This window comes from Etheostoma cragini, chromosome 1, assembly GCF_013103735.1.
Source record: "Etheostoma cragini isolate CJK2018 chromosome 1, CSU_Ecrag_1.0, whole genome shotgun sequence".
Taxonomy (NCBI): Eukaryota; Metazoa; Chordata; class Actinopteri; order Perciformes; family Percidae; genus Etheostoma; species Etheostoma cragini.
Window position 1 is genome coordinate 33,143,142 of NC_048407.1, and position 23,091 is coordinate 33,166,232.

The following is a 23,091-nucleotide window of genomic DNA, read 5'->3' on the forward strand; positions in this document are numbered from 1 at the left end:
ATTCAATCAGTTTCCGTCAACACCCTTGGAAGAAACCGGAGCATCCAAACGCACTGAGACATGTACATTCATACGCAATACATTCTCCATCAAATCCTTATTTTGCAGAAATAAGTTTAGCATAAACACTTGATGTGAATTCAAGATTAAAACAGTGGCTGTGCTTGTGACTCTTGGTGCACAGTTCATGGCTACAAGGTGAATTCAGAACACTTTCTCGTACAAATTTTTGAACAAACATGGCACCAAAGCTGCCAATTTAATCCAATATTGAAGCATTAAAAAAATAGATGAACATACCAGCAAATGTGACATAAAGCTTCTCAATAATGTATACATATCGTTACAGCCCTAGTTTGTAGTGATGATGACATTGGGAGAGTTGTATGCCAACCCAAGCTGCAGAAGTGCTCCAACTATGAGTCACATCACACATGGGGAAAATTGGACTTTTACATAATCAAATCGTAACAAGTTGTTTATTGTCTAATTGTAACGGTTGTCGCTGCGGTGACAACCATCCACTCAGTGACCAGTACCCAGCTCATGTTTTCTTGGCTGTTAACTGTAAAAACAGCCAAACTTAATTGTCACTTCCCTTCAACTGAAACACATTGATTTAACCTTTTTACCAGCTAAACTTAACTGTAAGGACCGCTGTCAGCTCACCTCACAGTGACCGGTCCCCAGATCCCAGTCATCTGTTCTTGACTAAACTTAACTTTCACGTGACCGGACGGCGGTCCCCACGATTTTGCAAGGCTTTACTGAAGTGGTTGTGCATTGTTGTTTGTGCGGTCATATCATCTGAACCTGTTCATTGGAATGCGTTGCACATGGACATGCACATGTGTTTTTCTAAGTCATATTTCTGCTGACAGAGAAGACAAAGGTGAGCAGCTTTCCCGTAAACCTGCAGGTGCAAAGGAGGATGGGCACTGAAGCTGTTTCTCAGAACATGGCATGGCATCAAACAGTACATTCTACATGCTGAAATGATGACTAACCCGGACCCATGTGCTGGAGTTGGCAAGGCAGCTTTATTGTTTTTTAAATATTTCAGCAACAGGGCATTTAAAAGTGTTTTACATAACACATTGCAACAACAATTACCAACAGCTAAAATACGATAATAAGAGGTACAGTGCAGTATAAGAAATGAACAATTATTTAAAAAAGGCAGCATCAAAAAGAAAGGTTGAAAGAGTTGCGGCGGACCTGCAGTTTTCTGGGAGTTTGTTCCAGATATGTGAACCGTGAAATTTAAACGCTTCTTCCCTCTGTTTAGTTCTGACTCTGGGGACAGAAAGTAGACCTGATCCAGACCACTTGAGAGGTCTGGGTGGTTCATAGTAAAGTAGCACATTAGTTCAAAACCTTTTAGTGATTTATTTACAAGCAAAAGTATTTTGAAATCTATTCTTTGAGGGAATGGAAGTGTAACAACTTCAGAACTGGAGGGATGTGATCCAGTCTCTTGGTCTTAGTGAGGACTGGAGTGATGTGATCCAGTCTCTTGGTCTTAGTGAGGACTGGAGTGATGTGATCCAGTCTCTTGGTCTTAGTGAGGACTGGAGTGATGTGATCCGGTCTCTTGGTCTTAGTCAGGACTGGAGTGATGTGATCCAGTCTCTTGGTCTTAGTGAGGACTGGAGTGATGTGATCCAGTCTCTTGGTCTTAGTGAGGACTGGAGTGATGTGATCCAGTCTCTTGGTCTCAGTGAGGACCCGAGCAGCAGCGTTGTGATTCACCTGCAGCTGTCTGATTGACTTTTTAGGGAGACCTGTAAATACACCGTTACAGTAGTCAAGTCTACTGAAGATAGATTAGGATACAAAAAAAGTCACTGTGTTCACAAAACGTTATTAGATCACCGATACGTTGAGTAAAAATGGGATAGGATTATTATTATTACATTTTTCAAACTATAGTTGGCTGCAGGGCATGTGAAAAAAACACAGTAAAACCTGTTCTCAAAAGTTGGTTCTGTGTGTAGTATTAATGATGCCAGACAAGATGAATTCTGATCACCTGTGAAAACACAGATAAAACTAGTCCGACTACATTCTTCATTCTTACAGTATATGACTGAAAGATACCTATTGTTTAGTTTTCCTTGTAGAGGAGTACTTAAGCAGTGGATCCCGCTGAGGTTGAGGCACTCAGGAGGATGGCTTCTCTCACCGTGCTGCTGCTGCATCTGCTGCTCATGCTCTCGTCTGCATCTGCATGGTATTACTCGTACTATGGCGGATCAATGACCTTCACCCCAAAAGGACGGGACTCAAATGGGACTCAAACCGTAAGTTGGGTGTAAAGCAAATCTTGTTAGAGGGTATCCAGACACATCCTGATTAAGTCATGTTTTTTTTTTTATTGTTGGAGAAAAAGAAGACTCCTCTTAAATCAAATATGATCAATTTTGATAGTTGGCTGACTAGTAGATAAACGTTAATTTAAAGTCTGGCTGGTGTCATTGTGGATTAATCTGTTGATTATTTTCTTGATTATTTAATTAGTTGTTTTGTCTATAAAATTGCCAGAAAAGGTTGAAAAATGTTTTCCCCCAAAGCCCAAGACAACTTCCTCAAATGCCTTGTTTTGCCCCCCCAAAAAAAACTATATTTGACATATTTGCAGCTGTATTTAACACCTACTTTTCCACTTTTTAGCGAGCTTGAAGTTCAACACATTGTGGGTCGACCCATCCATTTTCAGCCGCTTATCCGGTATCGGGTTGCAGCTCCAGTAGTACTTTTGTGTTACAGTCGATGGCAACATGTGTAATCTTTGCATAATTTCTTTTACAGGTGCAACTCCACAACACACAAACTTCCATTTATTGCTATGTAAATTACTACTCGTGCTCCTCTGGTGACTGTGGATCCCAGACTGAAACCACCAGCTCAGCTGTTGCCATAAATTCCTTGCATTTCAACTGGTGCCAATATGATGTGGACAACAAAATTAACCTCAACAGCAACCTCCCCTTTGAGATTAAGTGAGATATAACTTATTTAAATATTTTAACTCTTGGGGTCTGCTAGAACACATTCTTTGATGTTCAAAAAACACATTATGATTTTCATACTGCTCATTGCTGCAGCACCTCTGTCTGAAACACTCTGTCCGAGCTCTTGTCCCGTCAACCTAATTCAATCAAGCCGCTAGGCGGACTGTGTTACACATATTATATATTAAAAACTGGGCTTGCATTTCCAATCACTGACTAAGAAATTTCCAACATTTGTATGGTAATTAAGAATATGTGAAAATAGTTTGGATCAAACATCTGATTGTTACTTACCACTGTGCCATTTTATTTATAATTATGTGCTATATTGTACTCATTATTCAAATATTTCTTCCCACAGATACCCCACTTACGTCAATTCCTACTATGGTCTGGGCTTCTGGGCATCAAACTTCAGAAGCTCATTTGGTAACTGGGTAATGACGGCACATGTGGACCTGGGAACCCGATCTGATACTGGTGAATCTAACAGCTCCCCCGTCACTGCTATGTTACCTGTTCTCAGGTAATAACACACGCTGTTTACTATGAAGAAAATGCATGTAGCTTCTTTAACTACACTGTAACAAATGTAACGTAAAATTTACAGTAACTTCCTGGGAACAATTAGCAAATTACTGTGAATTTCTTTACAGTAAAGGTACCGTACTTACATTTAAAGTATTTCATGTATTAATTGTACAATACAAAACAATTAAACACAGCATAAGATAAAAAAGTAAAACATACAGTAGTTTACTATTTACAGTACCATAGTGGCTATATTGTGATTTTTTTTACAGTAATTCTTTTACTACTGTGATTTCAACTGTATTAATTAGACTACTGTGATTTTGTCATGTAAACTTTACAGCATTCTACTGTAAAAATCATATACAGTAGTGTTACTGTGAAATCTAAAGGAAATGACTGGAGATTTCACAGCCATTATTTACAGTGTAATTAGTGGATTAAACTGTTTTGGTGCTAGAATATACAGAATATTTAGGAGATTGTTAATACGGCAGGTATGATTTTTACTATTGTCACATTAACAGACTGTAAAAGTAGTTGACGTAGCATCTGTGACATCACCCATTGGTTATAGTCCATTATCCAATCCACTTCACACAAAAAAGCAATAATAAGGCATTTTTGCCTAGACCAGACATCAAAACAAAAGCCTAACACTATACATAGCAGATGGTGACGTCATCTCGGAGCAGACGGGCAAAGAGAGCTCTCTTTCTCCATCTCACTGACTCCCTCTTAAATGGCAAGTGTACTAGTAATGTTAAATTCTGCAAAGGTCTAGTCAAAGACAAATCTTCATGATGGTGGACGATGAAGACACAGACTTTCTGATTGAGTTCACATGTTACAGAGTACCGAGGAACTGCCCACGAACATACAACATGGCGGTTTTTGATCCTGATGGTGACAAAGTCAGATGCAGGGTACCAACAAACCCAAATACAAATGAGTGTGGGCTGTGTGGTCTGACTGCAGGTTTCTCTTTCGATCAGGTAAGGAGTTGGCCAAAGTTTCTATCTATCTATCTATCTATCTATCTATCTAGAAGGACGTCACGATGGAGTCACGATGACTCATGATTTCTTGATGAGCCATTCTTTCAATTTTGAAATAACATGCTTATAGGTTATGGGTTTGGTGTATAGATGTAGCATTTCAAAATTAGGTCAATCGATTTAAAAATGCATATATACATTTATTCCCTTTGGGAATCAAGGGGCTCGCACAACCTGGATCAGTTTAGTGAGTGACTCAGAATAACCTGAATCCTTAAACGGAATTGCATCTGAATTAGTTGAAAGCTACCTGCATCTGATGCACGCTAAAGGATACTTTTTGCACCAAAGGCACATGATCAAGCATCAGTTTATAATGCCCTGGGAGTGAGACTGTGTTGTTGTAATGTATATTGTATATAAAAGTACTGTATCTCTCCTTCTTGTCAGAACTCCTGCACCCTAAAGTACATAAACAGTAATCAATATGGAACCCATCCCATTGAGCTCGTGGTGGAGGACTTTCCCAACAAACCCATTACCCTGTCCTACTCTGATGGATCCTACACGACAAAGCACCCTCTTTCAGAGTTGAGGCGCAAACGAACCGCAGAACAAACAACAGCCACTCCAACAACACCAGCACCTACAACAGCCGCTCCAACAACAGCAGCACCAACAACAGCCGCTCCAACAACAGCAGCACCAACAACAGCCGCTCCAACAACAGCAGCTCCAACAACAGCTGCTCCAACAACGGTGGTTCCAACAACAGCCGCTCCAACGACAGCAGCTCCAACAACAGCTGCTCCAACGACAGCAGCTCCAACAACAGCAGCTCCAACAACAGCAGCACGAACAACAGCAGCTCCAACAACAGCAGCACGAACAACAGCAGCACCTACAACGGCAGCTCCAACAACAGCCGCTCCAACAACAGCAGCACCTACAACGGTGGCTCCAACAACAGCCGCTCCAACAACAGCAGCTCCAACAACAGCCGCTCCAACAACAGCAGCTCCAACAACAGCCGCTCCAACAACAGCCGCTCCAACAACAGCAGCTCCAACAACAGCAGCACCAACAACAGCCGCTCCAACAACAGCAGCTCCAACAACAGCCGCTCCAACAACAGCCGCTCCAACAACGCGCGCTCCAACAACGGTGGCTCCAACAACAGCCGCTCCAACAACGCCCGCTCCAACAACAGCCGCTCCAACAACAGTCGGTAGAACAACAGCCGCTCCAACAACAGCCGCTCCAACAACGGCCGCTCCAACAACAGCCGCTCCAACAACCGTACAGCCTTACCGAGCAACAATTGCTCCTTTGAGCCAGCTTCCTCTGCAGTTTACTGTTTATGGTATGGTCATGTTCTATATATTAAAAACAACAGGGTTGGAGCCAGACATTGTTAACAGCACAACAAACCCATATAGGGAGTCCCGGGCATGCACCATAATGCAGCAGATACATGTGCTACTTTTCAAGCCATTTAATTTTAGAATACCTTAACATTGATTCTGTAGACCTGACATCCTGATTTGTGTCCAATAGCTCTTTGACTGTCTTTGTCATTTTAAACACAGAACACAACAAATGTTAATGGCTGACTAAGTTTCACTCTTCTCAGCTAAAAAGAGGCAGAAATTGTGTGATACTGTTTTTGAGTTACATAACGTAACGGCAAAAATAGCATTGCTAATCTTGAGAGTTAAGGATATAAGGCTATAATTCCCCAGTAGATCTTCTTCTTCAGTAATTCACTGATCCAGTCAAAGAAAATTAAGGGAAGTGTCACAAAGTTATTTTATATATATAATATATTCAGGGTTTTTGAGAATCCCTCCTCCACCAGCTCCACCCCTGTTTAAATTGATTATTAACATTTTATCAAATTATTTTGTTAAAGTTTCCTCCCTTCTGATTTTTAGTGGACTATCACAATGCCCCTTCATGCCTTGATGGGGATTACTTTCCCGTTTTCTCATCACCAACTCCGCGTAATGGAGTGAATCTTCCTGCGTATGTCAACCGCACCCTCGAAATCAAAGTCAAATCCGAAGCACAATACACCACGTAAGGAATAGTAAAATCATTGTGTAATTTTGCAGAAATGTTTTTTTTTATACATCAATGTAATGTGCACCATTATTACACTTCTGACAACGTTTTTAAATCTCCTTTGGAAGAATGTTACCCATTTCTAAGTTATGAAAGCATTGTTTCTCCTGTAGGATTCATGACTTGATTGTCACTGGACCACAGGGCATTTGGAAGCAGAGAATCTCCACAGAAGAATTTATCATAAAGTGGATACCAACTCAAAATGATTTGAATGATCATTTTCCCATTTGCTTCGTTTCGGAAGCAAGAGACATGTGAGTTTGTATACCTAATAGTCTTTATTTTTATATATCTTTGCATCAACTAATTGCATCATCAATTCTATGGCACAAAAATTCATATTATTAAACTATCCATTGTCTCCAATGTTATATTCTAGGTACTACCAAGTCTTTCAATCAGAGCCACGTTGTGTGATCGTGGATGTGGGGTCCGATGGTTAGTTGACTTTATTTTTGGGATATAGTTTAAATTCTTTTAATGAATGGGTTGCGTATGTTTGTCATGAAGCAGATATGACTTCATGTTCAACGTTATTTACCAACACAAATAAATGTTGACCCTTTTTTCAGAGACCACTGTGACATGCAATGAAACAACGATAACGGTGGAAGTGGAGAAGACCTCACTCATAAAACGCAACGAGGCCAACTTGCATCTGAAAGACTTTAGCGATGCTGCCTGTGACCTGAAAACACGCTCCAACTCAACCCACCTGGTGGCTGTCATGTCGCTGAACACATGTGGAACCACCGTAGAGGTAAAGGACGCAAAACTGTACAACATCTGAGTGCCACATCTGGGTTTTATCCAGTAATTATTTCAATCAAAGAACTCAACAGTGTGGTTTTACAAGTGAAAATCCCATTCCCCTGTAGAAGTCTGTAGTACACTACCCACAGTCTGAAGCGTGATAGCAACGTCTCTGTTTTGGTAACTCCCTGTTACTATGGAAATGGTTACCGAACCCACAAACCAACTAGCGATTTGCTACCGTTGAATTCTTTGGTTGTTAATGTACAATGTTCTTGTACTTTTGCCTTTTTCCATTTTCAAAATGTTCTTTTGCACAAAATCTTGTTTAATAGTGACATCTCATCTCGTAGTTGGTTGGCTTGGTTCCAGGCTTACAACTATTTGGTTTAGTACAACTTCTTTCTTTGTTTTTCGGCTACTCAGGTTTATGTTTTTGCAGTTTGGCTCTGATAGCTAAATTGTCTTTATTGGAGAGCGATGTAAAGTCAGCATTCTTGGTAGCTAGACTTATGACTAGTTATGAATGGCTCACCAGAATTGGCCAAAATAGACTGTGGATTTTTGAAACCAACACCACAGTAGCAGAAGTGCTACTAGCTGAAGCTAACTGCTAGCCAAGATATAAACGGACCATTTTGGTCAACTGGTGCCCAAACTCTACTTTAACAACTTTTTGGTTATAAAAATAGATTTGTAATGCATTTTATTTTTGATATCAGTCTCTAAACTGTGTTCTTTAGTCTAATAAGACTGTCTGACATTTAGATGTCACTATTTAAGTATTGACTTGTAGTGGTAAACAACAATTCCTATTGATCCCTGTCCTTATTATATTCTCTTTCATTTTCAGGAGGATGAAAACAACATCATCTTCAAAAACATGATCACATCCGGTGACCCAGCTCAAGTCATTTCCAGACAAAATGACGTGGAGATCGTCTTTTCCTGCGCCTATCCAAAGCGGACCAACCTGACGCTGGGATTCACGCACAAGAACCCGTACGTCTTCACGGAGAAGGGCTTCGGGGCTTTCACCTTCCAGTTTGAATTCTTCCAGAGCCCGCGGTTCAGAAAACAAATTAATAGCAGCACTTACCCAGTGGAGGTGTACCTCAAACAGATGATCTTCATGCAGATCGAGGCGACCTCTTCCATCCCCAACGTGGAGCTGTTTGTGGAGTCCTGCAAGGCGACTCCATATGACAACCCAAACTCTCGCATCAGCTACACCATCATCGATAACGGGTAGGCGTAGGCAATGAAAAGGCTTGTGTTTGGTACCAGAAAAGTTCCTTTTTTTCCAGTTAATAAACATTTTACTGCTTCATGCCACAGGTGTGTTAAAGACAACACGGTGAGAATCTACAACGGCTCCAAATCTCAATTCAGATTTGGAATGGAGGCTTTTGAGTTCATCGGTGCTCATGAAGAGGTAAGGTTACTTTAAAAAACATGTATAATGATTGTAAAAAACAACAACTTTAAAACCAAAGCATACTTTTACATTTTTAACCCCTCTGCCTTTTCAACAAATACAATTATTCATCTTTTTTAAATGGCATCAATTTGGTGTGAATGCAACATGTCCCACTGTTGGAAAATACCTGACAGAAAAACCCTTATGTTGGTGTTAAAATATCAGATTTAAGCAGTTCAGTCAGAAACACTCTCATCATAGATTTAAACATTTATTGCACTAAATGAAAAAACAATTAAACTTAGTGCTCTTGATACGGCTCCCTGGACCCGCTAGCAGAATACTAAGCTGGGACAGAAAGAACCATGCAGAAACCCCCCTGGGTAAAAAAAAAGAAAAATAGTGAGCCAACAGAAAGACATTGAAAACCATTTTAAACTTTGATTGAGGATAGGACTTTGAACAGTTACAGTTGGGACAGAACAGAACACTTGGGACTGCCTTGATGTGAGAATGACTTGGTGTGTGTATGATAGAAATGATACGAGATCCAGGGTACAAGTGGCTGAAATGGATTTCCTCAGGAGGGGGGGGCTGGCGTCTCCCTTAGAGATAGGAGCCAGTTGAGGTGGTTCGGGCATCTGGTAAGGATGCCTCCTGGGCGCCTCCCGAGGTGGTCAACGCACGTCCAGCTGGGAGGAGGCCTCGGGGAAGACCCAGGACTAGGTGGAGAGATTATATCTCCAACCTGGCCTGGGAACGCCTCGGGATCCCCCAGTCGGAGCTGGTTGATGTGGCTCGGGAAAGGGAAGTTTGGGGTCACCTGCTGGAACTGCTGCCCCCGAGACCTGATACCGGATAAGCGGATGAAGATGGATGGATGGATGGATGGATGATAGGAATGATAATTTAATGAGAGGGCGAATGACTTCCGTGTACTGCGTGAACTAACGCTAAGCTTAATTAAATGACTTGTACAATTGTCTTTATTTACTTTATTTAAAAAGTACAAATAACTTTTTACAACTCTGTGTGTCTGCAGGTGTACATCACTTGCTCGGTCATCCTGTGTGAGACCGGCGTTCCCGGGAGCAGGTGCTCTCAGGGATGCATCGACTCCTACTCAGGGAACCCTCGAGTCAGAAGAGAAGCTGTGGCCCAGACGTCCCGCCACACCATTTCCCAGGGACCTTTGCACCTGGCTAAAGCATCTGACAGCCCAGGTGAGTATGCACATGCACCAACATATACAATCAAGTTACCAGATACACTGGGGTCATGTACACTACCGGTCAAAAGTTTGGGGTCACTTACAAATTTCCATTTCACTCCATTATAGACAGAATACCAGCTGATCTGGGTGGGGGGGGGCTGATCTTTAATGCAATATCTACATTTCCCATTATCAGCAACCATTCATCCAATGTTCCAAAGGCTCATTATGTTTACTAATCTGATATTGTTTTAAAAAACCAACTAAGAAAACAATAAACAACCCTTTTGCAATTATGTAAGCACATAATCTAATCTGGAAACTGCTGCCCTGGTTAAAAAAACAAGGCAACTGATCTCAGCTGGGATTCTGTCTATAATGGAGTCCAATGGGAATTTGTGAGCGACCCCAAACTTTTGACCGGTAGTGTATGTAAATTAAATTAGAGTGCAAATACACAATCAGGGAGATGATGATGCTGATTAATCCAAACACTCAAATCTTATATTTAGTTGTAATGTGTTTTATGATTGGACATAGCTATTCCCACTGGCCTGATATATAATTATACATTAATCATGTTACTGATCTAAATTTTAGTCTGTTTTTTTTCCATTTCAGCATCTGGCCCGAGCCTGAACATGGGCCTGAACATCATCTTTATCGTTGGCTGCCTCCTGGCATGCGGGGTGGTGATCTACAGATCGAGGAGGTCCAAAGCTAAATACCAACCGCTGCCAACCTCTGAGACAGACTGAAGAAAGAGACGCCATCTTGATCCAGTCTGATTATGAGGAAGATCTCAGCTACAGTGTAATGTGTTTTTTTACTGCTATATCCAATGTTTTTTCTATCTCTTTTGTATCTTTTTTAGGTTAGTAGTAGTTTGCGTTTACATGCAAGACAGCATGTAATCAGAATATCTCTCCTTTTTTGCATTCATGCATTGAGATGATTCGATGCATGTCCGGCTTTGTTCCTTTTTTCAAAAACACGTTGACATTTCAAGCCTTTCGACCATAAAAACATTATCAGAAAAAAAACATCAGCTGCTTGGAAATTTAGTAAAAAGAAAATTCCTGTGGGCAATAAAATTCTTTTAGGGGTTTTAGGGAAACATTTTTAGTCACTTGATATATATCAACTTGCTGATAAAGTATGATTCAAATGTCTGTCTAAATAATAAAATAATGCCTGCCTTGACTTTTATACATTATACATTTTTTGCCTTTAAGGTGTGAAACACACATTTTAGTGCCTAATAATGAACAACACACAAAATATTGGTTAATTTTTGGTGTCACCTTATTTGTTTGGTTTTGTTTTGTCTACAGCAGGGGTCTTCAACAGGGGGTCCGCGACCCCTAGGGGGTCCGCGGAGGTACTGCATGGGGGTCGCAAAAGTTTTGGTTGATTAGACTTTTTTTTATATTCCCCCCCCCCCTGCAATTTTTTCCACCAATTGAAATGTCTTTAAATACACATTAACATGAATTCAACACACTGTAGATGTCTTTCAGTCATCAATGCACACATGGCACTATAGGACCAGTTTGATATAACACAATTTTATACAATATATATAATTAGGGGGTCCCCGCTCCATCTCGCCATCAGTTTGGGGGTCCTTGGCCTGGAAAACGTTGAAGACCCCTGGTCTACAGTAACATTGTCATGTGTTGTTATTTTCTGCGAACCAACACAAAAAATCCCCAAATGTGTAACTCCATATGTCGCAGCTTTTTGCAATTTGTATGATGTGGCTGATATTGTGATGCCGATAAAAAAATCTATATATTGTGCAGCCCTACCCTCAATGATAGCAGTGTAGAAGTGCACCATCATAGTCTTTGACAGGTTAAACTGTGGCAGGAAGTACAGCCTCTGCTGGGCTTTTTTGAGGTCCTCGGAGAAGATGACGCCCAGAAAGCGGCGGGACTCCACAATGTTGTCTGTAGAGTAAGGTGAACAGATTTCTCAAACAAAATCCGGGGACATTTTCAGCTCAGAAGCGTATTTACCTCCAAAACAAGTAATGTTTTTACTTTTGTAAAACTTAAAACGGAGACACTAGACCTAGAGCTGTTCTCATTAGGGGCTGAGCCCCCCAAGGTCTGATCCTAGACCCACCCCTGCTGCCACTTCATACTCCACTCCACTACACCTCAGAGGAGAATGTTTCAAGATAAAAAATCCTAATTGTAATGTTGTACATGTTTACTGAACTACTGACAGCTTTTGCTTTATTGCTCAAGGCTTGTTTCTGCAACAGCTCCTTGAGACTCAGACACAAGAATAACTAATGAGGACATATCTTCCTTTGACATTGACGCAGTATTAAACGAGATCGCTCCAGTCGGCAGAAACAAGCTACAATGTAAGTTAATGGGACAATTGTCCAGCTTGTATTTACGTTCAGAAAAGTGCTCGTTTTGCTGCTGACAGACTCAGATTAATATTCTAAGTGTCTGACAACATTATGGAAAAGATTTCTAAAGGGTTAGACCTTTCTGTTAAAGATTAAGATCCTTTTTTAAAACACAAAAGTCCGTGAAATTGGGTTGTGGGGCTGCGTCCTTCCTAAAGTCCACAACCATCCCCGCTGTCCTAAAAGCGTTCAGCTCCAGGTTGTCCTGACCACATCAGGTCACCAGGTGCTCGTGGGCGTCCTAAAACATACGTATTTCATGTTCTGTGCATTCTATAGCAGCTGTGTGGCGTCAATCCCTGCACGCCCTCTTTCTTCAGTAATTCAAGTGCAGGTCCGTTTAAATGACAGAACTGCCTAAAGTCATTATACTAATGAACAAAAGGGTGTAGACTATTAATAGATATTCTTAATACACACAACTGCAGGGGAAATAAGGTGGGACTGGGATTTATCACAATGTTTGTACTAAGAATATAGGAAAGGTTACCAGTCAAATTCCTATTCCAGGAAATGAAACAAGCCTTTTGTTTATGATCAAATGATTGTGTTTTTAAAATGCATGATGCTGAAATACTGGCACTGCTATTGTTCAGAGCTGGCAACGCACCAGCTGCAATACTTATGCTCTACCTGAAGTGTGTAGTGTAGTTCTAGTCAGTGTCTGCATTGGTCCAAAACAGGTGTCATTACTAATTCAGCAGTTCCATGACATGCTCATTGCATGTGTCTTGGATATATTTACATGTATTTCTTGTACAGGTTAAACACAAATAGTCTCTCATATACAGTATATATTGTTCATGAATTCACTTATTCAATGATTCAATCTAAGGATCCTGATCTGACTCCCGATCTCACAGTCAAAAAGAATCATCCTCTATGAGGGTGCTGAATGTCTGTTACATAGAATAATTTGGGTTTTTCAATTCATTTTTATTTATAGTATCAAATCATAACTAAAGACGCAAGCGGACAAACAGTGCAGGTTGTTTAAAATGCCTACAACGGATTTGTCAGAAACATTTATTTTCAAGTGTTATTTTCTTTAAATTTAGAAAATGTTTTCTAATGTGCTTATTATTCTAATAGTACATTTGCTGCTCATAATATCAACACCATTAATATAAAGAGTAAAATTAAAACCAGGAACTTCATTACATTCAGTACATTCAGTACACTCGGGCCAATCTGCTGTCTGCTACACACCAAAAAGTCAGGCTATTCACCGACCAATCAGAGGCCCTCAGGTGTTACCTCCACATGTGTGGCTCATTAGCATTCAAGGGTTCTTTCAATCAGTTGATTAGGAGTTCTTTGACTCTCAGGGTAGACTTATAAAAGCTGGTGTGTAGCAGACAGCAGCACATCGTGCCAGTAAGGCCAGGATATACAAGCAAGTGGTTTGTTTTAGTGTATTGGTTAGCAGGTGTAGTTTGCTAGCAGCTGGACTAGCTTTAGACACTGCAAACATCAGTGGCTATGGCTTTTGGGATTTGTCTCAGGTAAGTTGCAGAGTCATGTCAAATTACAAGCTGTTTGTTATGGGGCGCCGTTTGTAATGCGCCTCACGCTGAAAATAATGGCGACATTTTGTCACATTTTAGCTTTAAATAATGTTTAAAAATGGTATGAAATTTTGAGGGTCACTTTCTTGCACATTTACAACAATATTTGGAAATATATTAAATGTTTCACCTAAATGTTAAATCTAAATGCTAAATATAAATGTTAAATCTAAATGTTTTGGGTGAAACTAAGTATTTAGCTGATATGCAAATTAAATGCCGGTAACCAGAAGTACAAAAAAAAGCTTGAGGTCAGTGAATGTTTTTTATAGTGTCAAATAACGAATAAAAATCCTCCCTTCCGCGGATATGGACTCTTGAATAAACGTGATAATAACTACCTAAAATAATAAACACAGTTGAAGAAACTGTATAACAACGGCTCCGGATAGTTTGTTGCCATTAGTGCACCTTACGATTTTAATACATAATTTGTCTTACCAGTGTAACCTTGCTCCTGTCTGTGTGGACAACTGCAAAATGTGATATTCCCAATGGTAAGAACTAAAACATCTGCTTAAACGTGTGTGTGAGTCCTCAGTGCATATGTTTAAATTTAAACCCATTTGTTCATGCAGGAGTTCATATGGAGTGTCGTGATCGTTACTTCATGATAGCTGTTGATCTCTCCTACTCTGGGAATGAACCTTCCTTTGAGGCGGTTGGTAAGTTCTGCACAGCGTTACAAGCTAGGGGTCAGAAACCATGTGTGCTCACACTATTGAGCTACAGTGGCTATTTAATCTTATTTTGTAAGGATTGACCTGGCAGGTGTTTAATTTCAGTAAATCTGACAATTAAACCCAGGTATTTCACTAAATAGAATGAAAACTTTGTTTGAGCAGACAAAACGGGAATTTGTCTTTCAGATGAGACCGGTGTGTACCCCATCACTAAGGAATATGCAGCAAAGTGTGGCTACAGTGTCAGTGTGGTCCCTGCATTGGAACATCTGGCGCTCCGAGCCTCTTACTTCAGTTGCCACACTGACAACAAGGTCAGTACAAATGGCCTACAAAACGTTTTGGGTTATTTTTACAGTGTTTTTTATTTTTTTTAAAAGGGACACGTGTTTTCATAAATCTCATTTGACTGGATATTTCAGGAGGATGAAGTGTTCACATTCAACATCAACCTGATTATGACACAGAAAGGAAAGGAAGTCACCTATGCTTTGACCCAAACCTGTTCTCCCCCTCTTCCCTGGTCTCCCAAAGAAGTCACCTGTGAGGTCAACTACATGGAAGTAAGCTTGGTTGCATCTTATGTAAAACGGACAATTTCCCAATTTTTAACTAACTCTGTTTCTTTGCAGGTGTCTGTGAGGAGTGATGTGGCCTGTCCAACTGGGACAAAGAAGGCTGACTGGGATACTATTTTCAAAAGGGTATGTTTGACAGGTCTTCTGGGAAATTTGTCATTTGGATAACATGCATCACATGTTTGTGTGTATATACACGGTTTAACAATGTGCTTTTTTCAGGCCTATGCCTCAGCCTCTTCAGATTGGCAGGTGATGTTTCAGAGGGAGCAGCCAGGGTTGTTTCCCATTAGCCTCAACACGGCTAAGATGCATGGATACACATTTGACTTGACAGATGGAAGGCTTGTATTTCGTACTCCGTATGGACAACCTGACTCATACACCACGGAGGTAAACCACTGATGCAGAGTTTAGTGCATCTAGTCACTTTTAAGGGGGGGGAAATTCCAGAACGGTATATTTTGCGTAAAGCAGTTCATTGTGTATTGCACCCCCCAGGTGAATGGTGTTCCAGTAGAGGTGGTCCATGCAACCCTATTGTCCCGACTAAGCTGGGTTTCAGTCGTGGTTGACCTGGTGGCTGCTTGCTCCATGCGTCAGTATTACAATCTCTTATGCTATGGCTTTTTTCCCCGTTGACATAACTCTAATACTGGTGTAATGTCTCTCAGATAAAGGATCATATAACAAAGGTTACATTACTTGGGAAGCTTCTGAGGTGCCGCATCCATGGGTGTCGGATCTAAACCAGATGCAGGTCAACATTGGCGTCGATGGTGAACTTGTGCCGCAGCCAGTTGCGGAGAAGAGGGGCTACATTGCGACGCGGCACAACTCCACAGTTGAGATCAGCATCCCCTATAAGGCTGAAGGAGTGTATAGAAAGGTCAGGAGGCATTGCTATTTCATTAAACATGTGAGTCAGTTTCAAATTTAAATTTTCCTGAGACCTTGTTTTCTTTCACAGAGCATTGCATCTGGGAACCTCTATGAGTTCTCCATCTTTAATCTCTACTTGGAGCAAATCTCAATGGATGAAGATCATGGTGACACCAGACTTCGTGTTCACAGGACTCTGGCAACTCCCTTGCTGCCATGCCCGATTTTCACAGAAAATAGTAAGTCTATCCAGGCACTTGTAGAGATGGATGAAGCTTCATTAACCAGTGTCATTAAGATCTGAGCCCACTAGATGCACACTTAAGAGAAATGCCTAAGGCATTGGTAGTCAGTATATCTTCAACCAATTGAACTTAGTGGGCAAAGAAAATAAAGACCCTGGTACACGAAGCTTGATTCAGCTATCACAAGGAAACTTTCAAAGTTGAAACCAGAATCTGAATAGTTTTTCGTTTCAGGAACGGTTTTTGAGGCGCACGCCTTCACGGCCTACCTCGGGGGCATCCCTGCAGATGTTGAGTTGGTTGCCATTAATTTGAATGGACAGGAATTTGCCTTTACAAATGCAAGCAGCCACAACATCACAAAAGTAGTCTATCCCAACCACACTCATGGCTACGTTCTGAAGGTGCCTTTTGATGACCCTGTTGTCATGCAGAAGGTAAAAGGTCTTGGTGTTGTGTGGCGTCTCCAGAGGTCATGTTTTACACATGGCAACTTCATCCTGCTTGACTATACCTTTTTTTTGTGTCTAGTTAATCAAAGATGCAACAATTCAGCACAGGCTGGACATCAACTACACCCTGACTGTTCTGCCTGAAAATGAGCCCTTTTACCAACTAGCATCTGTGATGGTGGTAACCGATGCCTGTAAGTCTCTTATTTTTATCCCTGGTCAATCCTTGTAGTGTATGAAGCAGTAACACTGGTGTCTTCACAGCCCCTTCAGCCCTTAATGCTGTCTGTTCGGAGTCTGGCATCAGCTTTAAACTGGACCACCGGCCTATTCTCCCCTTGTGGGAGATCAGTATAGGCTCAGAGCTGCTGACATCAGAGCTGGCAGCCAAGTACGGCTACATCATGAGCAACAATAGCCAGAGACTGCTGCTCGAGGTGCCAATCTTCACTCATGGCTACAAGTACAAGGTGAGATGACACTAGAGCATCAACACTTTCATTTTAGTGGGACGTATTACACATTGACATCAGTCAATGCGCTGCATGTGTTTGTAGAACATTACTTTAAAGGACTTCGTTGGCACTTTTGAGCTCCTCATGCGGAATCGTGAAACCGAGGTCCAAATTTCCACTGTCCAGACTTGTCAGTTCTCTGCTACTGAACTCATTGGTAAGGATCTTTTTAATAAACTACAGATCCTCATATGGTTGACACAAGTGCTAAAACTCAGTTCTCTGCAGTATGTTCGGCTGATGGCAGGATAACTGTGGTGGCTGACTTGTCTCTGGCCATCGCAAGTGAAGGAGTTCCTGCTAGAATCCACCTGGTAGACAAAAACTGTAGACCCAAAGAGATGGACGGCACCAGGGCTCTGTTCTCCTTTCCAATCAACAGCTGTGGATCCACAGTCAAGGTACTGCTGCTTACTAATGTAACTGAACTCCTTCACAATTTTACATCTGGCAATATGAATACCCAAATGTTATGCTTGGTTTCTCCAGCTTGGCGAGGAGTCTGTGACTTACAAAAACGAGATCTTCTTCAGCAAGGAGTTGAATGTGCCAACTGTCTCCAGCAATTATTTTGACAGGTAGGTTTTCAACCCAACTGTTTTGGCTACTACAACTCCCTCAACTTAATGCAAACAACCATATGTTCTTGTCTGGTAGGGTGACAATCCAGTGTACATATGCTCTGGCTGGACTACTCTCAGTATACAGGTTTCAGTCTGATGCAGCTGGTGTTGGTCGTATTGTGCATTCTGCAGGCTCCACTGAAGGTTGGTGGTTTACCTGTTGAATTAAAACACATCCTTAATATACATTATCACATGACAACATCTGTCTGGTCTTTCTAGGTCTACTGGGTCCCACCATCAAGCCCCCTACAGTGCCTCAAACGTCATCCACTCAAAGAAATGTTTCAACTAAACCTGCTCACTGGCCTTCTACTAAGTATTTTAATGTATCTAGCTTTCCAAAAGATGTCTCAAGCACCACCTCTAGCATTCCAGGCACTGTATTAATCACTGCCTCTAGCAACATCACTAGCTTTCCAGGCACCATTGCTAGCATTCAAGGCCCAGTTGCTAGCATTCTGGGTACTGTCTCAAGCAGCATCTCTAGCGTTCCAGGCACAGTCTTTAACATTAGTAGCATTCCAGGCACTGTCACTAGCATTCCAGGGACTGTATCAACCACCATCTCTAGTATGCCAGGCACAGGCTCTAGCATACCAGGCACCATCGCTAGCATGCCAGACGCAGTTTCTAGCAACATCACTAGCATGCCAGGCACAGGCTTGAGCACCATTGCTAGCCTTCCGGGCACAGTCACTAGCAATAGTAGCGTTCCAGGCACTATATCAAGCAACATTTCTAGCATGCCAGGCACCGTCACTAGCATTCCAGGCACAGGCTTGAGCGCAGTTGCTAGCGTTACAGGCACTGTCAGTGTTCCAGGCACTGGACCAATCACCGCCTCTAGCACCATCGCTAGCTTTCCAGGCACCATTGCTAGCATTCAACACACAGGCTTGAGCACAGTTGCTAGCGGTCCGGGTACCATCACTAGCCGCATCTCTAGCATTCCAGGCACCATCTTGAGCAACATCCCTAGCATGCCAGGCACTGTCACTAGCATTCCAGGCACTGTAGCAACCACTGCCTCTAGCACCATCTCTAATATATCAGGCACCTTCGCTAGCATTCCAGGCAACATCGGTAGCAGGCCGGGCACAGGCTTGAGCACAGTTGCTAGCGTTCCAGGCACTGTCACTAGCAACATCTCTAGCATTCCAGGCACTGTCTCAAGCACAGTTGTTGGTGTTCCAGGCACTGGATCAAGCAACAGCTCTAGCATAACAGGCACAGTCTTGAACACTGGTAGCATTCCAGGCACTGTATCAAGCACAGCCTTAAGCAACATTTCTAGCGTTCCAGGCCCAGTTGCTAGCGTTTCAGGCCCAGTTGCTAGCGTTTCAGGCCCAGTTGCTAGCGTTTCAGGCCCAGTTGCTAGCGTTCCAGGCCCAGTTGCGAGCGTTCTGGGCACCGCCACTAGCAACAGCTCTAGCATTCCAGGCACAGCCTCTAGCATTCCAGGCACCATCACTAGCATGCCAGACGCAGTTTCTAGCAATATCGGTAGCATGTCCGGCACAGGCTTGAGCACCATTGCTAACGTTCCGGGCACAGTCACTAGCAACAGCTCTAGCATTCCTGGTACCGCCTCAAGCATTCCAGGCACTGTCTCAAAGACCATTAATCCCACTACAGTGCTTCAGACACCAGTGGCCACTACCAGATGCACCCGCAGATGTTTTGCATTGCAACCTGCTTTCCAGCCTTCTGTTGCGTCCAAAGCTGCCAGCTATCCAAACGACATCTCAAAGGAAGTAACCATTAAGCCCACCACAGCACTTCAAACACCAGTGGCCACTACCAGATGCACCCGAAGATGCTTTTCAATGCAACCTGCTTTCCAGCCTTCTCCTCAGTACATCAAATTATCTGGCACTCCAAACGATGTCTCAAAGAAAGTATCCATCTTTCAAACCACTGTCTCACAGCAAGTATCCAGCTTTTTAAACAACATCTCAAAGAAATTAACTGACTTTTTAAATGATGTCTCAACGAAAGCGTCCAGCTTTTTAAATGATGTCTCAATGACAGCATCAGGGCTTTATAAATAATATTAGAGGTAAGTTTGTCTCTTATCTGAAATTTGGTTACCTGAAATTTGATTCTGTCTTGTGTCATTCTGTTTAATTTTTCTCAACAGGAGCCAGAGGGTCATCAACGCTAAAGTGACTCCATGACTTTTAAATGGAAACTTCAATAAATTTGTATCTTAAATGCTCTTGACTGGTCATTGTGACTACATAAAAAAAATCTATGGACCTAAATTCACTCAAAGAATTATGTTGCAAACTTAACACTGCACAGGATCCTTGAGCTGCTAGGTTGGACCTAGCCTGAGGGTTTGAGACTAAACCACAAAGGTTCAGTGCTGTATAAAGTTAGTGCTTTACATGGTGACAAAGGACATTTCCTGACTGCAATGCCAAGTAAAATAAGACCAACGTTACACATGTTGGTAAAATGCTTGCATCAACGTCTTTAGTTTTAAGTTAAGAGTCTGAGCCCTGAGGCTGTGCTCCAGCTCTTAGAGGAGCTGCAAGGTAACTGGGAGATGAATCTTGAAGTGTGGTCTAAAACGCCTTGCCAAAGGACTAGAGTTGAAAATATGCCTACTGGCAACCAATTAACAAATGTCAATGTGAATTGTCATGCGTAAGTGTTTTAAAAAGTTCCTAAACCGGGCTGATATGATCTACTCTTAGTGTGTTTGAGCAGCTGGAGTTTGGTTTAAGCCTGAAGAAATTAAGCAGCTGATAACATGGTCGAATTTGTTCAAATAGTCACTGTCAAAATTGTTGACTGCTGGTGTAACATGTAGACCTGGAGCAAAGACATGTTACATATGTACAAAGTTTCATAAGTCTATGATAAACACACTGCAGGGGCTAAATTATTTTTTTTATTTGAATGTTAAGCCAGTCAAAAAGGCAATTCTTTTGCCGGATAAAAGCGTAATTCACCCGAGAACAAGCATTTAGTGTGACCGAAAATTGTCCTTTTAGGAAGAAACCTCGGGTGGTGTCAATAACTTCCTTTTAGGGAGAAAACCTAAAAAGGTTGGGGGGGTTGGGAGTTTCCCGTTAAGTGAAAGTATTTTTAGATTTTCAGGCGACTTGGACCATTGCCTGATCTCACCCTGCTTATAACCAAAAAATCACAGGTGTTGAGATTTCTCAAAGCCTTCATTGCATGCAAAATGACACTGATAAGCCTTTTGTCCGTGGCGTGCGGGCATTTACTTCCTTGTAGATTTAGCTTGATAGGCTTTGAACTGGCAGTGTGTGTGTTAAGACCAGCTTTGTAACTTAAAACCTTTCCATTTAAAACTTAAAGGAATAGAATCTGGACTGTAAGTCTATGTAATGAATCCATTTTAAAAAAAACAAGGAAGTTGTCATGTTCCAGCCCGGTCTAGTAGTAATTATGATGGGAGCAAAGGCAGAACTCGGGTAACAAAGAATGATAAAGGGACTTAAAGCGGTGACGTTAAAGGGACCGCTAGAGCGTCCATGAAACACTCCAACAAGATGCCTTGGAAATCTAATATGCCACAGCATCATTGTAAGGGCTACTTCTTACACTGAACCTCACTCTGAACATGATTTAGGCTTTAATATTTAATTCAAGGGGGCCGTGGTAGAGGAGTTCAGCCAGAATAATGGAGCGTCATGCAGTTACATTTAGAAAAAGGATCGTATTTGAGATTAAAATACTCTGGGGGGGGGGCAAACAAGCGCTTCCAGGGTGAAAATATTTAGTTTTAAGTGAACTTTGCTCTCCATCTTGAAAGTGCTGTGTTTTATGTTGACACAACATTTAGCTATTTAATTCTAAGATTGTTTTCCATTGGATATCGAAGTTCTTTAAGTGGTAAACTTAATGTTAGATGATTGTCCTAACTACAGAAATATATATATATATTTTTTTAAAGAAATGAATAGTTAATCAATAAAACAGAAAGTTCCACAGAACAGAAACTGAATGTGTCCATGAGATGTGAGACCAACTCAGCGATACCATCGTGCGAAAGACAAAGGAGGATTGACAGGTGACAAGTGACAGGTGAGATAAACATGAGAAGTCCCGGCTATAAAACACAATCAGCTACTGGCAGTGGTTGCTACAACAACACAGTCTGATCTTTTGACCTGAGTGGAGTTAAAAGTGAAACAAAGGGTCGTGTGATGCTGCAGAGAGGAACAACAGAAGCCTTCACACATACAGTACAGTCACTGTGATGAGAGATGTAGAAAAGCTGGTTACTCCAGGAGGAGGAAGGCATGTTATTCTTCTGAATGATATTTGATTGATGTTGTTACAATTGCTTTACAAATGCGTTCATTTGCATAAGTGTCTCTTTTGAAGGGGAGAAACCTGGTAGTAAACTTATTGTATATTTAAGCATTTTCGTGACAGCAACCTATTTTTTAAACGTGTGTATGTGTGTTTTCTCCTTTTTTGTCTGAGTTGTGTCATGTAATGATAGTTTATGTTAAGTTTCTGTCTCATACTGTTATTTTCTATTCTTTATGATGTGTTTATGATGTGTATTTATTATTGCATTGCCAGATTAAAAAAAAATTGCATGGGCCTCAGGAAGAATAGCCACGCAGGAGCTAATGAGGATGCCAAATACACACAAACATGACACCTAATATTTATAGCAGCTGCTATAAAGAACAGTGCTAATTATAGTAACAATTAAGTAATTAGGATAATTGAACTGTGACTAGAAACAATGGATGTACCAGTTAAGGGCGTGGTAGGGTGTTGCAGGGCACAGGGCACAGAAGTCTTCCCCTTTGCCACCCTGTGCACATTCTCTAGATCCACCACTGGATTCTTTGACCATGACAATAGTCTTTGGTTGCAGCCCTAACACTAAAAGGAGTGCGCTTCGGTTTCAATTTCTCCAACCTTTGCCATGAGAACCGTATGTATTCATGCTGACTGCAAACATTCTTTGTCATTGCAGGTGCTTTAATTAAGGCGTTTACGGTGACTTTCAATTCAGTCTATTGTTTTATAAAACTAGTTTTGCAGGAAACCCTTTGTTCC

At 41.5% G+C, this 23,091-nt stretch overlaps 2 protein-coding genes across 2 annotated transcripts; both read left to right on the plus strand.

Annotated features, from left to right (window-relative positions):
• The first annotated feature begins 2,133 nt into the window (after positions 1-2,133).
• LOC117935848 lies at positions 2,134-12,073 on the plus strand. The gene is made up of 15 exons (XM_034858445.1): positions 2,134-2,303; positions 2,812-3,002; positions 3,376-3,540; positions 4,399-4,540; positions 4,994-5,148; positions 5,215-5,906; positions 6,478-6,622; positions 6,781-6,924; positions 7,050-7,108; positions 7,243-7,430; positions 8,277-8,671; positions 8,762-8,858; positions 9,886-10,066; positions 10,678-10,869; positions 12,061-12,073. Exons 1-14 carry the CDS (start codon positions 2,172-2,174, stop codon positions 10,812-10,814), a joined length of 2,823 nt encoding a protein of 940 aa, XP_034714336.1. The 5' UTR covers positions 2,134-2,171; the 3' UTR covers positions 10,815-10,869; positions 12,061-12,073.
• A 1,893-nt stretch (positions 12,074-13,966) lies between these two features.
• On the plus strand, positions 13,967-20,197 carry LOC117955233 (putative cell agglutination protein SPAPB2C8.01). The gene is made up of 19 exons (XM_034889604.1): positions 13,967-13,989; positions 14,497-14,549; positions 14,631-14,717; positions 14,922-15,049; positions 15,158-15,298; positions 15,368-15,439; positions 15,536-15,706; positions 15,815-15,911; positions 15,988-16,202; positions 16,284-16,434; positions 16,675-16,877; positions 16,972-17,086; positions 17,157-17,362; positions 17,450-17,564; positions 17,636-17,808; positions 17,897-17,985; positions 18,065-18,174; positions 18,253-19,787; positions 20,174-20,197. Exons 1-19 carry the CDS (start codon positions 13,967-13,969, stop codon positions 20,195-20,197), a joined length of 3,708 nt encoding a protein of 1,235 aa, XP_034745495.1.
• Positions 20,198-23,091: the final 2,894 nt, after the last annotated feature.